Here is a 16,229-nt window from a genome sequence, read left to right as displayed (position 1 = left end):
TGAGCATTTCTTAAAAGCAAAAGACATCTGCCACAAGAAAAGGCTACAGACTCAAATCACATGTTTTAACAGAGGCAACAATTTCAGAGAACAATTAGAAAACCTGAAGTGGGGGAGGGGGGGAATTCCCTTTTTTATGTAACTCACACTGTTGCAGAATGGCTCTTTATCACTCTTTTGTGGCTACACAATATTATTTTTAACATTTATATTGCAGTAATGCTAGGCACTGTACAAATGTAATAAATGATAGTCTGTGCCAAATGGGTCTGCTATTGTCCCCAAGCTAATGGATCTGGTCTTTTATTTGCAGCAGTAGAGGCTTATGCATTTAGATCAACCCCTGCAGACAGTCCAGCTAGGGGTATTGTTACATTCAGGTAGATAACGTTTTAAATTTTTTGCAATATGAAATACTGGTATGGCATAAGATTAATTCTGATCTGAGGCATATAGATGAATGAATAGCAAAACACCATACAAAAAGCAGTGCAGAAGTTTGAATATTTCCCTTTTTGTCTCTGTTTCAGGGTAATATACCAAAGTATATTGGTTCTGAGAGCATTTGTGCCTGTCTGCAGAATGTTTTAAGCCCTGTCAGGTCAAGAGATGTTGCATCTTTAAATATCATGATATTCGCAAGAATATCTTGCTTTTTACTCCTCCCGGCAAGTCACACATGATTTTAGAAGTGGACTTTCACAAAAACTGCTATAATTAGAAATTAATGTAATACTTTATACCAGTTGAGCAAAGCCACTAAAAACAACACATTTTCTGGCACATAACCTGCACATATGTACACAGAACACATTCTCTTGCACACACCAATGTACACATGTTCACATTGTACAGCAAATTCTTCCTTTCATGTGAATCCCTTGGATTAGTTGCTCTCTCTCTCACACACACCTCACTTCTATTTCTCATATGTACGAGGAGACAACCCCCACCCCATACCCCCTGCCCCAGCACAGTGAAAGTGAGTGAGGGTGGGGGAGAGCAAGTGACGGAGGGAGGGGGGATGGAGTGAGCAGGGGACAGGGCCTCAGAGAAGGGATGAGGTAGGGGCATGGCCTCGGGGCAACCCTACCCTTTACTAGGGCTCCCATTTCTACTGCTGTTCCTCTCCGCTGAGGAGAGGAAAGATGTAGCTGGATCAGGGAGTGGAGATCCTGAGAAATGCTGGGAGAAGCAGGGGCCTGTACAAAGATAGGGAGTTAACTTTAGAGAACAAAGGGATGGCAGCAATGAACGTTTTGTGGTGTGGAAGAGGACATTTCACGATTTTCTCATGGAGGACTATGGGCTCCCCCATACAATTGTTTTGTTGCTTCACCTTCCAAGACCTCTCAAAAGTCTTCCTATTTCTGTAGGCAGGCCTGCCCAGTGTCGGCATTGTGCAGCTCCACGTGTGACATTTGCCAGTGTGAGAGACTATAATCAACTCTCTGACAGTATCATGGGCAAGTGTGGCCCTGTGTGTATATGAGAGATCATAGAATCATAGAATATCAGGGTTGGAAGGGACCCCAGAAGGTCATCTAGTCCAACCCCCTGCTCGAAGCAGGACCAATTCCCAGTTAAATCATCCCAGCCAGGGCTTTGTCAAGCCTGACCTTAAAAACCTCTAAGGAAGGAGATTCTACCACCTCCCTAGGTAACGCATTCCAGTGTTTCACCACCCTCTTAGTGAAAAAGTTTTTCCTAATAGCCAATCTAAACCTCCCCCACTGCAACTTGAGACCATTACTCCTCGTTCTGTCATCTGCTACCATTGAGAACAGTCTAGAGCCATCCTCTTTGGAACCCCCTTTCAGGTAGTTGAAAGCAGCTATCAAATCCCCCCTCATTCTTCTCTTCTGCAGGCTAAACAATCCCAGCTCCCTCAGCCTCTCCTCATAACTCATGTGTTCCAGTCCCCTAATCATTTTTGTTGCCCTTCGCTGGACTCTCTCCAATTTATCCACATCCTTCTTGAAGTGTGGGGCCCAAAACTGGACACAGTACTCCAGATGAGGCCTCACCAATGTCGAATAGAGGGGGACGATCACATCCCTCGATCTGCTCGCTATGCCCCTACTTATACATCCCAAAATGCCATTGGCCTTCTTGGCAACAAGGGCACACTGCTGACTCATATCCAGCTTCTCGTCCACTGTCACCCCTAGGTCCTTTTCCGCAGAACTGCTGCCTAGCCATTCGGTCCCTAGTCTGTAGCTGTGCATTGGGTTCTTCCGTCCTAAGTGCAGGACCCTGCACTTATCCTTATTGAACCTCATCAGATTCCTTTTGGCCCAATCTTCCAATTTGTCTAGGTCCTTCTGTATCCTATCCCTCCCCTCCAGCATATCTACCACTCCTCCCAGTTTAGTATCATCCGCAAATTTGCTGAGAGTGCAATCCACACCATCCTCCAGATCATTTATGAAGATATTGAATAAAACCGGCCCCAGGACCGACCCTTGGGGCACTCCACTTGATACCGGCTGCCAACTAGACATGGAGCCATTGATCACTACCCGTTGAGCCCGACAATCTAGCCAGCTTTCTACCCACCTTATAGATGTGGACACTCAGGCATGGCCTGGTCCTACCACTTAGGAGCAGAGGACACCAGGAGGGGGAAGATAAATGTCTCAAATGCAGATGCAGAAACTTGGCAGCAATGAATTATGGTCAGGTATCTTTTAGGTAAATTCCATGATAAAAGGTATATAAGAAGTGACTCATCTTATTTAGGCCACATACTGTGGCTTTCTTTAAGAAGCTTATATTTCATTCAGCATCCCTGGTGTAGGATTTATATCTTTAATATGGATAAATATGTCTCTAAACAGGTTGATAGTGTCACTTATAAATAATGTATAAAAGAACTATTGGTTTAACCTCTCTTCCTAACCTAATCAGAGCCGACTCCTATTTTGGAAATTTATAGGGTAATTTCTTTAAACAAATTCAGGACTTCAATTTATCCATTCACTGGTTTTCAATGCATTTAGAATCACATCCCTGTTTTAGTTCCAAATAGAACCAATATTTTAAAGACAGCTATAGAGAAATAGGATAAATTAGATTTGTTTCAAAGCTGCTAAAAGATCAGAGAGCTGACGGCTAAAGGAGTGAATGGGATTGGAAGATCATTACATGACTAATACAGAGTCTAAATGGGATAAGGTTTGAAGTGAGGGGTGGACGGGGAAGGCTATTAAAAGTTAGAATCTAAAGACAGCTGATATGCAGTAAGTAGTATTTTGACGCTGATAAATTCAAAGTGAGGGGAACAAACAGAGCTAAAAATAAGAGTGATCGGTAGTTTCTGAAAACTTCTGTCAGTAATATTTTCATAATACACTTCCATTAGGAAGCTATTTAATGGACTCCAGTACATGCCAGTATTGGGCTGGAAAGCTGGGCAATTAACTGGCAGACCATTTCCTGGGTTTAGCTAAAGGACTGTTTCATTCCCAGTCCTAACACATGTATTAAATAAGCTGCCTGGGAATGTTTGGGGGAGATGTTCAAGAAGCTGCTGCTGTATTTGGACACTCCTGAGGGAATTCTGCACCACTGGGGAAGGATAGCTCAGTGGTTTGAGCACTGGCTAAACCCAGGGCTGTGGAGTTCAATCCTTGAGGGGGTCATTTAGGGATCTGGGGGCAAAAATTGGGGATTGGTCCTGCTTTGAGCAGGGGGTTGGACTAGATGACCTCCTGAGGTCCCTTCCAACCCTGATCTTCTATGATTCTAGGACTATGAAAACGCAGAATTAATGTCCCCTGCAGACTCCCCCCCCCACCCCAAATAATTGATTCTGACAGAGAGGCAAAGGGAAGCCGTTAGCGGGGTCACATTGCAATTACACCTTTTGCCCATCAGAGGCTAATGTAGCACCAGAAGAGAGGGCAGCTGGCTCACATGCCGGAGCAGCCAGTTGCAGAGACGAAGAGGGCAGAGGCTGCTTTCCTCACATCCCCCTGCCCACAGGGCCAGGTGAGGAAGACAAGGGATATGGAGGAAGGGGGAAGGACGAGGGCTGCTGGGAGATCAAACAGACTGGGGTTCAGAAGGCCTAGGGGGAGAGACAGACAGGGGCAAGGGCACAGGACCTAGTGGGGTAACACTGAGCCAGGGGCTGAATGGGAGAGAGGATTCGGGGACACATGGGGGACAAGGGCAGTTATGCCCAGCTGAGTGCATGTGCAGGGAATCATGGGGACATATGCAGATATGCCTGGCTGAATGGGAGAGGCTAGGGGTCCAGCCAAGGTCTGCATGGGGGAGGATCTCCAATTCATTAGTAATCCCTCCCTTGCCCAAATAACTGTTCCATACTTCTCCCACCCACACCCAACAACCCTCCAGGTTCACTCCTTCCCAACAATTATTTCCCTCTCGCTCAGCTCCTCTGTTACCCCTTACTTTCCCCAAGCCTTTGCACGGCTTCTGAGGGGTGCAGGAATTATTTTCTGTATTGTAGTTTGAAGGAATTATTACTCAAAGTTCTGTATTAAATATGCCTAATAAGGAACATATTTGTCCAAAAAAAAAAAAAAATCCCCAAATCTGTTTTGTCTGTATTATTACAGACAAACATGCTGACAGATATTTTGAAATAAATTACCAAATGAATTGAAACTGGTGTGATTATATAGTGTTATTTTGACAAAAAATATGCAGAATTTTGCAGAATTCTAAAATATTGTGCACAGAATTTTTATTTTTTTGGTGCAGAATTCCTCCAGGAGTAATTTGGAGTCTGCCTAAGGGAGATGAACAGAACCTTCCAGAGGCTTCTGTTAAACTTTTCTACTGGCACCTCAGCCACCCCAGCAGTCCTACTTTCTCTACTCACACCCCCGCCCCCCCGCCCAAGAGAACATAAGAATGCAAGAATCATAAAGACTCCAAGAGGAGAGATAAACATAGCAGAGGCTGCATTTCTTTCTCTATTCAGTTAGGGAGAGTGAGTAAAGGTGGGAATCAATGAAGCACAGGGTCAGCTCAACAACAGACAGCAGAGCCAATAAAAAACAGCAATCCACCCTAATGAAGCCAACATTCCTCCCCCATCCCACCCCAAACTTGTCTTGCCTACCTCAGTCCAGACCCAAGTCAGACAAGCAGAGTTTAATGACAACAAAGAAGTCAGGGTTCCAGGCTAGAAACGAAAGTGAATGCTGGGAATTGGTGGTCTGAGGAGTGTTGGGGGGTAGACAGGTGTGTTGAGAGTGGAAGAGGAAAGGGCTATAGATGAACATGATGCAGGGACCAGCTGACATGTTGAAGAGGGGAAGAGAGATAAACATGGTGTTTGTGTTGGGTGAGCTGGCTGGTCAGAGATAGAGAAAAGATTAGAGAAGAGATGACTACGAGGGTATATAATAGAGGTCTATAAAATCATGAATGGTGTGGAGACAGAGAATAAGGAAGTGGTATTTACTCGTTCATGTAACATATGAACCAGGGGTCACGCAATGAAATTAATAAGCAGCAGGTTAAAAACTAACATAAAGGAAGTACTTCACACAGTGTAGCGTCAAACTCTGAAACTTGTTGCCAGGGAATGCTGTGAAGGCCAAAACTATAACTGGGTTCAAAAAAGAATTAGATAAGTTCATGGAGGATCACAAAATCATAGAACCATAGGGTTAGAAGGGACAGGTAGGGTCACCTATTCTAATCCCCTTCCAAGATGCAGGATTAGTTCTGTCTAAACCAGAGGCAGGCAAACTACGGCTCGCGGGACCGTCCTGCTCGGTCCTTGAGCTCCTGGCCGGGGAGGCTAGCCTGTGGCCTCTCCCCTGCTGTCGCCCCCTCCCCCACAGACATGCCGCCGTGCAAGCGGCATGGTAAGGGGGCAAGGAGTGCGGGTTGGATAAGGGGCAGGGGGGTTCCGGGGGGGCAGTCAGGGGACGGGGAACAGTGGATAGGGCGTGGGAGTCCCAGGGGGACTATCAGGGGACGGGAGTGTGGACAGGGGCCAGGGCAGTCAGGGGATGGGGAGCTGGGGCGGGGGGGGATAGGAGGTGGTGTCTCAGGGGGGTGGTTAGCGGTGGGAGGTCCCAGGAGGGGACAGTCAGGGGACAGGGAGCGGGGGGGCGGGGTTGGATGGGTTGGGAGTTTTGTGGGGGACAGTCAGGGGGTGTGGCGTGGCTGGGGATGGATAGGGGTCACGGCCAGGCTGTTTGGGGAGGCACAGCCTTCCCTACCCGGCCCGCCATACAGTTTTGCAACCCTGATGTGGCCGTCAGGCCAAAAAGTTTGCCCACCCCTTGTCTAAACCATCCAAGACAGATGGCTATCCAGACTCCTTTTAAAAACCTCCACTGAAGGAGCTTCCATAATCTCCCTAGGCAGTCTGTACTATTGTCCCACTGTTTTTACGGTTAGGAAGTTTTTTCTGATATTTAATCTAAATCTGCTATGCTGTAGTTTGAACCCATTGCCTCTTGTCCTGACCTCTGTGGCAAAAGAGAACAACTTTTCTCCATCTTTTCTATGGCAGCCTTTCAAGTGTTTGAAGTCTGCTATAATGCTTCCCCCCCCCATCTCCTCTTTTCCAAACTAAACATACCCAGTTCTTTCAGTCTTTGCTCATAGGGCTTGCATGCCATCCCTTTGATGGTCTTTGCTACTTGCCTCTGGATTCCTCCAGTTTTTCTACATCCTTTCTATACATTGGTGACAAACTGAACACAGTACTCCAGCTGAGACCTAACCAGTGCTGAGCAGAGCAGTACTATCACTTCCCATGACTGGCATTCTATGCCTCTGTTAATGCCACCCAAAACTGCATTTGCGTTTTGCAACAGCATTGCGCTGATGACACATGCTGAAGTTGTGATCCACCACAACTCCCAGATCCTTCTCAGCAATGCTGCTGCCAAGCCAGTTATTTAGTATCCAGTGTATTTAGATTTTCAGAAAGCCTTCGACAAGGTCCCTCACCAAAGGCTATTAAGCAAAGTAAGCTTGGTAAGCAAAGTCATGGGATAAGAGGGATGGTCCTCTCATGGACGGGTAATTGGTTAAAAGATAGAAAACAAAGAGTAGGTATAAATGGTCAGTTTTCAGAATGGAGAGAAGCAAATAGTGCTGTCCCCCTGGGGTCTGTACTGGGACCAGTCCTAGTCAACATATTCATAAATAATCTGGAAAAAGGGGTAAACAGTGAGGTGACAAAATTTGCAGATGATACAAAATTACAAAAGATAGTTAAGTTTTAGGCAGACTACAAAGAGCTACAAAAAGATTTCTCAAAACTAGGTGACTGGGCAACAAAATGGCAGATGAAATTCAATGTTGATAAATGCAAAGTCATGCACACTGGAAAACATAATCCCAACTATACATATAAAATGATGGGGTCTAAATTAGCTGCTACCACTCAAGAAAGAGATCTTGGATCCATTGTGGATGGTTCTCTGAAAACACCCACTCAATGCACAGCGGCAGTCAAAAATGCAAAAAGTATGTAGCGAATCATTAAGAAAGGGATAGATAATAAGACAGAAAATATGAACTACCTCTATATAAATCCATGGTTTGCCCACATCTTGAATACTGCACGCAGATGTGATCGCCCCATAACAAAAAAGACATATTGGACTTGGAAAAGGTTCAGAAAAGGGCAACAAAAATGATTAGAGGTATGGAGCATCTGCCATGTGGGGAGAGATTAATAAAACTGGGACTTTTCGGTTTGGAAGAAAAGCCTATTAAGGGGGGATATGATAAGGGTCTATAAAATCATGACTGGTGTGGAGAAAGTAAATGAGGAAGTGTTATTTACTCCTTCTCACAACACAAGAACTAGGGGTCAGGAAATTAAATTAATAGGCAGCAGATTTAAAACAACACAAAAAGGAAGTATTTTTTTCACATAATACACAGTCCACCTGTGGAACTCCTTGCCAGAGGATGTTGTGAATGCCAAGATTATAACAGGGTTCAAAAAAGAACTACACAAATTCATGGAAGATAGATCCATCAATGGCTATTAGCCAGGATGAGCAGGGATGGTGCACCTAGCCTCTGTTTGCCAGAAGCTCAGAATGGGTGACAGGGGATGGATCACTTGATGATTATCTGTTCTGTTCATTCCCTCTGGGGCACCTGGCACTGGCCACTGTCAGAAGACAGGATACTGGGCTCGATGGACCTTTGGGCTGACCCAGTATGGCTGTTCTTATGTTATCCCCCATTAATTTTTTCTTCCCTAAGTGTAGCAACTTACATTTGTCTTTGTTGAATTTCATTTTGTTGTTTATAGCCCAGTTCTCCAATTTATCAAGATCCCTTTGAATTCTAGCTCTATCCTCCAAAGTGTTTGCAACCCCCCTAGTGCTGTGTCATTTGCAAATTTGATAGTATGCTCTATATTCTGAGACCCAGGTCATTAATAAAGATGTTAAACAACACCAGACCCAGATCAGATCCCTGTGGAACCCCACTTGAAACCTCCCTCCAATCTGACATAATTCCATTAATAGTTACTCTTTGTTTGTTTGAGGTTGTTTAACCAATTATGTATTCACTTAATAGTAGTTCTGCAAAGCCCACATTTCTCCAGCTTACTTATCAGGATGTCATGACTGTGTTAAACACCTGCTGAAGTCCAGGTATATCTCCGTATTATGTCCACCACATTCCCCCATCCATCAAACCAGTTACCCTGATAGGATAGGTCCATCAGTGACTGTTAGCCAAGACAGTCAGGGACACAATTCCATCCTCTGGTTTCCCTAAACCTCCGACTGCCAGAAGCTAGGACTGGATGACAGGGGATGGATCACTTAACAATTGCCCTGTTCTGTTCATTCTCTTTGAAGTATCTAGCACGGCCCCTGTCGAAAGACAGGACACTGGGCTAGTTGGACCAGTGGTCTGATCCAGCATGGCCATTCTTATGAGGAGAAGATAGACTTGAAGAACATAGCTAGAGATGTAGAAACCATTGGTCTAGATGACCGTTATTTCAACGCTGGTAGCACCTAGTCTACCTAGTGCCCTAATTGTGCTACAGAAAGTGAAAATTTTGAGCAAGCAAATACTAGTGTAGAAAAAAGCAGAGGGGTCATAAACCAGTCAGAATGAGCTGCTGGGAAATAGTATATAGTAATATCCAAAAAAAGGAGGGAATGACAACTGATTAACCAGAATGAATAACTACAGGAAATAAGGAGGAGGAGGAGGAGGAAGAATTCTCATCATCCTTTTTTAAGATATAGAGTTAGAGACAACAGCACTCAGGAATCTGGAATCAAAGGTAATGTGTGAGGCTTTTGACTTAGTTGGCGTAGTGCTGGGTAGCAAAAGTGTGAAACAAGGCCCAGGTGATTTTACTTTACAGACCTCCCTTGTGGAAGAAGTTACTGCGTATTCAGCAGAATGAGCTTGGGCCCTGAAGGCAGCACCTTCTTGTAAGACACTGTAATAGCAGGCTTTCAGGAATATGGAAATTGTGGCATGAGATATCTTGTAGACCCTCTTATATTGTAACTGTAGGTCATAAAAGGGCATCAGACATTCATTCTATATTGAGTTCTCATGTCCTAGTAGTAAATTAGATCTCTAACAAATCCAAGGAATGCAGACCATTATCCTTGGGTTTGGAGCTAATGGAAACTTGGAGCAAATACAGATTTTCAGATTTGCACCAGTGAAAAGCATTTCCCTATTTCTCTGCTCGGCCTGGATAATGGAGACTTTGGAGGATTATGGAAGTATTTCTTTCACTGGGAGGATGAACCTACCATGAATTTAGGTTGATAAAAATGTAAAATTAAAACACAGATTTTCTTTCCACAGTAGCAATTTTAGACATGAAAATGAAGGTTTGGGTTTTTGTTTGTTTGTTTTTGTTTTTTAATACAGTTCATTAATTCAACATTTCCCTAGAAGAAAAAGTGATAAAAATGAGATATGGACTATCTTTATGAAACTTATTATCTAAACAGCTTAACCAAACTTGCAATTCTTTTGTAAAAGGGATTATATTTACCTTAGTAACAGCCTTTGAAGAAAAGGTAACATCATCAAGGAAAGTGACAATATCTCCTGGGTAGAGTCTATCAAAGTACTTTGCACACACATCATATGCACTTAACCACTCTGGTGTTGTTTCTGGTGTTTTTTTAATGAGCTTGCGATCTCCATTCCAGAAGAGTTTTTGTAACCAGATGGTGTAAACAGAGCTTGGAGAGAGCATACTACCATCTTTCTCAGGGATTTTGGGAGCGAGTTTGGAAATGGATAAGATGTTCTGACTTGTAAGGATGGGCTCCAATACTCCCAAAGGGCTTACATTTTCATCTGTTAGTTTTTTGTAATTGAGATCTATTGGCAGAAAGAGAAAAACAAAAGTAGTTATTAACATTGCACCTATTCAACAGGTAGGACTGTAACTGGCATTCTACCTACAAAAAAAAACAAAAAAACAAGGACTGAAAGAGCACTGACAGAACTATCATCTCCACAGCTTTTCTAGACAAAGTCCATTCTAACTTAGGGTTGATGCATTTTGTCAGACTGTACTGTAGAAAGGGCTGTTGATGCCTCTACGTGCTGATAATCAATGGGTTTAAACTCCTAGTGATAACAAACTGTCAAGAAACATTAGCACTTTTTTTTTATTATTCAAGTCCCACACCAAGTACATATACATATATGTGTTTATCCACAGAGAAGCAAGTGCATATACAGATACATCTCTGGCTACAAATATATATATATTCCTGTAAAGCCTACAAAACCTGAATTTCCACCTCTGCATTCACTGACAAAAAGTAGGATTTTACCAAGGGAAAACTAACACGCATGAGCTATCTCACTGTAAAAAGAGTGGAGACAAGACACTAGTTTTACAGAGACATAAACTAGGCAAGGTCACCCATTGCCAGGGGGTAGTACTGACTTTCCCTGGCTACCTCGTGAAAAGAACTACAAATGCCTTGTCTCCATTTAGGATTTTACAGTGAGATAACAATCATATTAGTTATCTTGCTGTAAAAACAGTGTGTGTCAGTGAAGACAAAGACTTAGTGTGCCCATCTATGAAGAAAAGTAAACAAGCCCTGCTCTGTCCAAAAACCATAACCCTGAGAGATTGGTGGAACATCTTCAGTAGCATTACTTTACACTATAGCCCTTCCACTCAGCCCCATACCCTCTCTTGCCAGATATATGTTTATCTACATCCTTCAAACATTTTGCTTTCACTTGGGCCCTTCTGGAAAGGCTTACACATGCTTAACTTTCAGGAGTCTCCTTGAGCTCAGGGAGCCTTAGGTCATGTCTACACTTACTTGGGATCAGCACTGCTGCAACTGATGTACCGGGGGAAGATTTAGTGGGTCTAGCGAAGACCCACTAAATCGACTGCAGAGCCCTCTCCTGCTGACTCCAGTACTCCACTGGAATGAGAGGAGTAAGGTAAGTCGATGGGAGAAACTCTCCCGTTGACGCAGCGTGGTGCAGACACTACAGTAAGTCGACCTAAGCTACGTTGACTCCAGCTATGGTATTCATGTAGCTGGAATAGTGTAACTTAGGTTGACTTACCCTGGTAGTGTAGACAAGGCCTTAAACTGTAAGCTCCTCAGGGCAGGGACTTCGTCTTTTGTCTTTACAATTCTATGCACGTTTATGGTGGTGTACAAATAATAATACCATGACTGTGGTAAATGGGAAAAAAAAAATCCCTAGCAACAGGGCAAGATCAAGATTAAAGGTGCAAGTACACAGCAGCCAAGAAATGCAAATGTTAAAACTACTCCCACAACCATAATTCAGCCATCATATAATACTGTGATATACATTAACAACAAATCAATAATATATTAAAAATTTATATAAAAAAGACAACAGATTAGAATACTATTTACACCATGACAAAGATAAAGTTGTTGGAACAATCTTAACTTTTATAATTTCCTGACTTCTGAATGCTTATTATTTCAGCAGTAGTGTTATAACACTTGTTTTTAACATTTAATTTCCCAATTTAGAACAAACACACACACAGAAATAAAGAAATCTACATATGTTCCGCTTTGGAACTTTTAAAATTCTTCAATCTTGGGCCTATGCTAATGGCTTTTCACAGCTGTCTCTTCTGTGAAGTTTATGAGTTCTGCAAGCTCCCAGCCTCAACTCTGCTACTAATGGAGCTGCATCTACTTAATGACAAAAAAGCAAAGGAGAGACAAACAGAAAAAGTGCTATTTTTAACAAGATCCATAACATTTCTTCAGACACATTAGTTTTTTAAATGCAATATATGTCTGGAAATCAATCACATTTTGATGTTTCTAGGCTTAGCCAAGTAAATCATTCAAAAGCAAAATTTTGATCATGATTTTTTAAAATGAACATTTAATTGAGAATATCAGAGAAAAAAATTGCTCAAACTTTCAAAAAATCACCTTTGGACTTACAAAAAACAAAAATTTGGCTTAAATTTTATTGTGAAAGATATGAGCAATTGAAAAGGGGGAGTGTGAGCTGCTAGTACCATGGGTGAAGTAAACGTGTGTGTACATATGTATTTTATATACATATTACACATAAAGCTGTAGTACAAGACCATTATTAAGGCTGCAAAGTCAAATACTCAAAAGTTAGGAAATACCACAAATCTATTTGTACAACCTTAATTTGGCCCTTTGTGTGTATTTGTTATGATAGATTTTAATTTCATGATTAAATGCTATTTTTTCCACAGGACCCCTGCCTCGTTCAGTGCATAGACAAACTGCTCACTGAATGAGTAGTATTCAATATTCTGTTTTGTCCCCATAGTTAAATGTGTGGCCTCAGGCCTTAATTCACAGCACACTGTTCAAACCCTGCTATAAAGACAGAATTATTAATATCCTCATGTCTTTCCTATGGCCTTCATTACTATAGCATCTCAATGCTTAATTAATCAATCCATCTTCACAACACCCCTGTGCAATAAGGGAGTATTATTATCTCCACATAACAACTGGGGGGTTGAGGCACAGAGATTAAGGTCAAACAGTACACTACTTTTGGGTGCTCAACCTGAGAAGCCTTTAAGACTTGATTTTTTTAAAAAGAGTTCTTAGCGTTATAAAGCACTGTGTACATTTAAAACATTGACTTCGGTTGTAGCTGTGACTAAGCGCCTCTGCAAATCAGACCTCATGTGACCAAGTTGAGCACTGAAAAAATGAGGAACACAAACGATTAGTGGGAACCTCTGAAAAGTTTACTTTAAGTGACTTGCTTAGCTTCACATAGGAACTCTCTGGCAGTGGCCGGGATAGAATCCAATTATCCAACGCAGCATTTGACTGATTTAACCATGAGACAGTCCTTTTTCGTCCTGCAATCCCCTGTATTATTCACAACACGCCTTCCAATTTCTGCAGCATGAGACAGGAGTCCTAAGACAGCACCTCATTTACTATGCAACCCTCATTCATCCCCAGAGCAGCTCCATTCTGTGTATTGAAATGTTTTCTAAAAACATTCAGCTTGAGGAAGACACCTATCATGTCAAGTTTCAAACCAAACAATTACAATTTGGCAAAGTTATACACAACTGAAAAGAGGGTCTTATAATAGGAAGTGTCAGGCAACTTTAATAATGCGGACACTATTAGCCCTGCTTAAAAATATAATTACATAAATGCCTGTTGCCAGGCTGGATGAAAAATAATAGTTAAAATTATATCCCTTTCTGAGGAATAAAGTAATATCAAACAACATTATTTTAAAAATTATGAACTTTAAAAAGAAAAATGCTTAACATCTATGAAATTATGTATTATGTAATTAAGATTTTTGATAGGCACACCAATACACAGAATGCATTTTAGGTAGTTTTACAAGAGCAGATTTTACATAAACTGCATTTCTGTCCACAGTATGTTATTCAAGTGCTTGTTTTTGTTTTTTAAGATTCTTCATACACTGTAATCCGTATTTTCACAGAATGGAGAATTTCATTTTAATTACAGAAAGAGACATTTCATATTTACATAACATTTTTATAAGCTAAAATATTTAACATTTACTAGACTAGAAATATTAAAACACTTTAATTTTTTTTCAGCAATGCATTTTGCTGTAGCTTGCCATGAAAGACTAATCTAAACATGCAATAAATCCAAAGACAAGGTTAATTTTCCTCTGAGGCATAAGAAACCTATTGAGCTCCCTGCATCTATCTGATTTGTTTATAAAAGAGCACCTGATAATTTGAAACTAGAAAGTGTGACCTTGTCAATACTCAGAAAACTGAATAAATGTGATAAGTAACTACAGCTATAGAGTACAAAACCAATAAATCTCATACCTGGTGCAATGGCCTTGAATTTTTTCAGCAGCCGTATGTGAGTTTCAGGTTTGATAGCATGCTTTACAAATTCTGAACAACCACAGTTTTCAAGGAGAGTAAAATAATAAAGCAACCGCTGGTGATCTATGCCTTCAATACCCGGGTAAACATATTTGACCATGTGTTCATGTAGGGCTTCAGGGTTGGTTTTCAAAGTCTCAAAGAGACCAAGACTTTGTGCTCTGTCTTCTATTTCTCCAGTAGATAAGCTGTGTGTAAAACAAATATTGTTTTAAAGGTTAGACACTCAAGTAAATTAAATACCTCTTGTATTAGAATGCATACGAGACATGATAACTCATTTTTTTCCCTTAAGCAGAAAGGTTCAATTTCGTAACAGATTCTGAAGTGTGAATACTACTTTATGTACATATGTCTGACGGGTAAAAACTGATCACAAATATTTAAGAAATTCTGAAATAATTCATGCTCTTGCAACAAGAAGACAAGAGGCTAGGTAATAAACTACTTATTTAGACATGTATATAGAGAGTCATATTAGTTACAACAGAATATTTCATACTTTTACATTCCAATGTCATCAAAAGATATTGGATCACCATTTCCATAAAAAAAATCTATTTTCAGGTTTTATAGTTTGCTGCATAAATTCAACTTAAAGATGAAACTTGGCGGGGGGGTTCTCCATCACGGAGCAAGATTTTGGCTGAATTTAAGTTTTAAAAGGGTAAGAAAATGGAGCTTTTATAGTTCAATTTTTTTTTAAATTATCCATTTAAAAAAGTAATTATTCCGTATTATGAATTGCCTGATTTTGCTATCCACATTTTTTTTAAATGGCAAAAACCTTCACATTATAAAAAAGGAATGTGCACATGCATGGGCATAAGCAGCAGAATTAGGATATTCATTAGCGACATGGTACCTATGCACTTGAAGCATGATTATTAATGCTTTAGATGTACAATACAGTCAGAGAACTTGGTCAGTAAAGGGAAATGGTAATGGCATATCTTTAGGTCATTTTTTTGATTCAGTAATGACCAGAAAGTTAATATCTGCTGGACTGTTGGTGACATGGCAAATGACTTAGGCCAGGATGCTACAAGATTCTCCATGTGGAACGTGCTAGACTGAGTCTTTGTTGATTTTATAACAGTTTATACTAGCAATAGATGATGTTGATAGATAATGCTTAGACCAGAGTATCCATTCCCCTGCAAGTGTAGCACATAGTCATCATACAGAGGTTACCTTCAGATAGCCTAATCTCTCAAATACATTCAGTCACTGTTAGCACATTGACGCATTTCCCCATAAATTTAATGCACATGAAGATTCAGCTATCCTCTCATGCCTCATGGTGAGCCCCATGCAACAGTTTTGAGAAACATCTATGGACAGGATGAAGAAACCTGCTGTATTACTGCCCATTCTGTACCTACTCTCTGTAGAGCCACTTTCCACGTCTGTCAACCTGCCAGTGATACTCATTACATTTAACTGAAAATGAAAATGACACTTAGAATACCAGGAAGGCCAGAGATCTCTTGAAATAGCTTAGTACAGATAAGAACAACTAAACAACGTTAAATACAAATGCAGGCAGAATTAAAGCCACAACCGAAAATGTCTAGAATACGCTGAAAATGTAAATTTGACAAGCTCAAATCTGAAGAATTTAACCCACAATACATTTCCACTATAGTATAGGAACACATTCAAATTTAAGGGCTGTAGCTTTTTTTCCTCTTACTTTTTTTGAGAGAGAAAAATTCAGACTGTTCCTCCATCTTCAGACCTCTCCACTCCATACATAAGTAGTTTTATCTCTTATGTCTCATGTTTTATAAAATACGATAATTTTTTCATGCATTTTAATTAATAGTTAATGTTA

At 41.1% G+C, this 16,229-nt stretch overlaps 1 protein-coding gene across 1 annotated transcript in view; it reads right to left on the bottom strand.

Moving 5' to 3' along the window:
- Positions 1 to 16,229, bottom strand: part of NBAS (NBAS subunit of NRZ tethering complex) — a 407,958-nt gene that overhangs the window by 118,919 nt on the left and 272,810 nt on the right. The window contains exons 43-44 of the mRNA XM_084622071.1: positions 14,330 to 14,580; positions 10,007 to 10,341 (exon numbers count right to left, since the gene is read on the bottom strand). Of these exons, the coding sequence (XP_084478197.1) occupies positions 10,007 to 10,341; positions 14,330 to 14,580 (586 nt within the window). The remainder of the gene's footprint in view (positions 1 to 10,006; positions 10,342 to 14,329; positions 14,581 to 16,229) is intronic.

The sequence above is a fragment of the Lepidochelys olivacea genome (genome assembly GCF_965140295.1).
Source record: "Lepidochelys olivacea isolate rLepOli2 genome assembly, chromosome: 3".
Classification (NCBI taxonomy): domain Eukaryota; kingdom Metazoa; phylum Chordata; order Testudines; family Cheloniidae; genus Lepidochelys; species Lepidochelys olivacea.
Note: the sequence above shows the minus strand (reverse complement) of the source record. Positions and strands in the feature narration are given on the sequence as shown.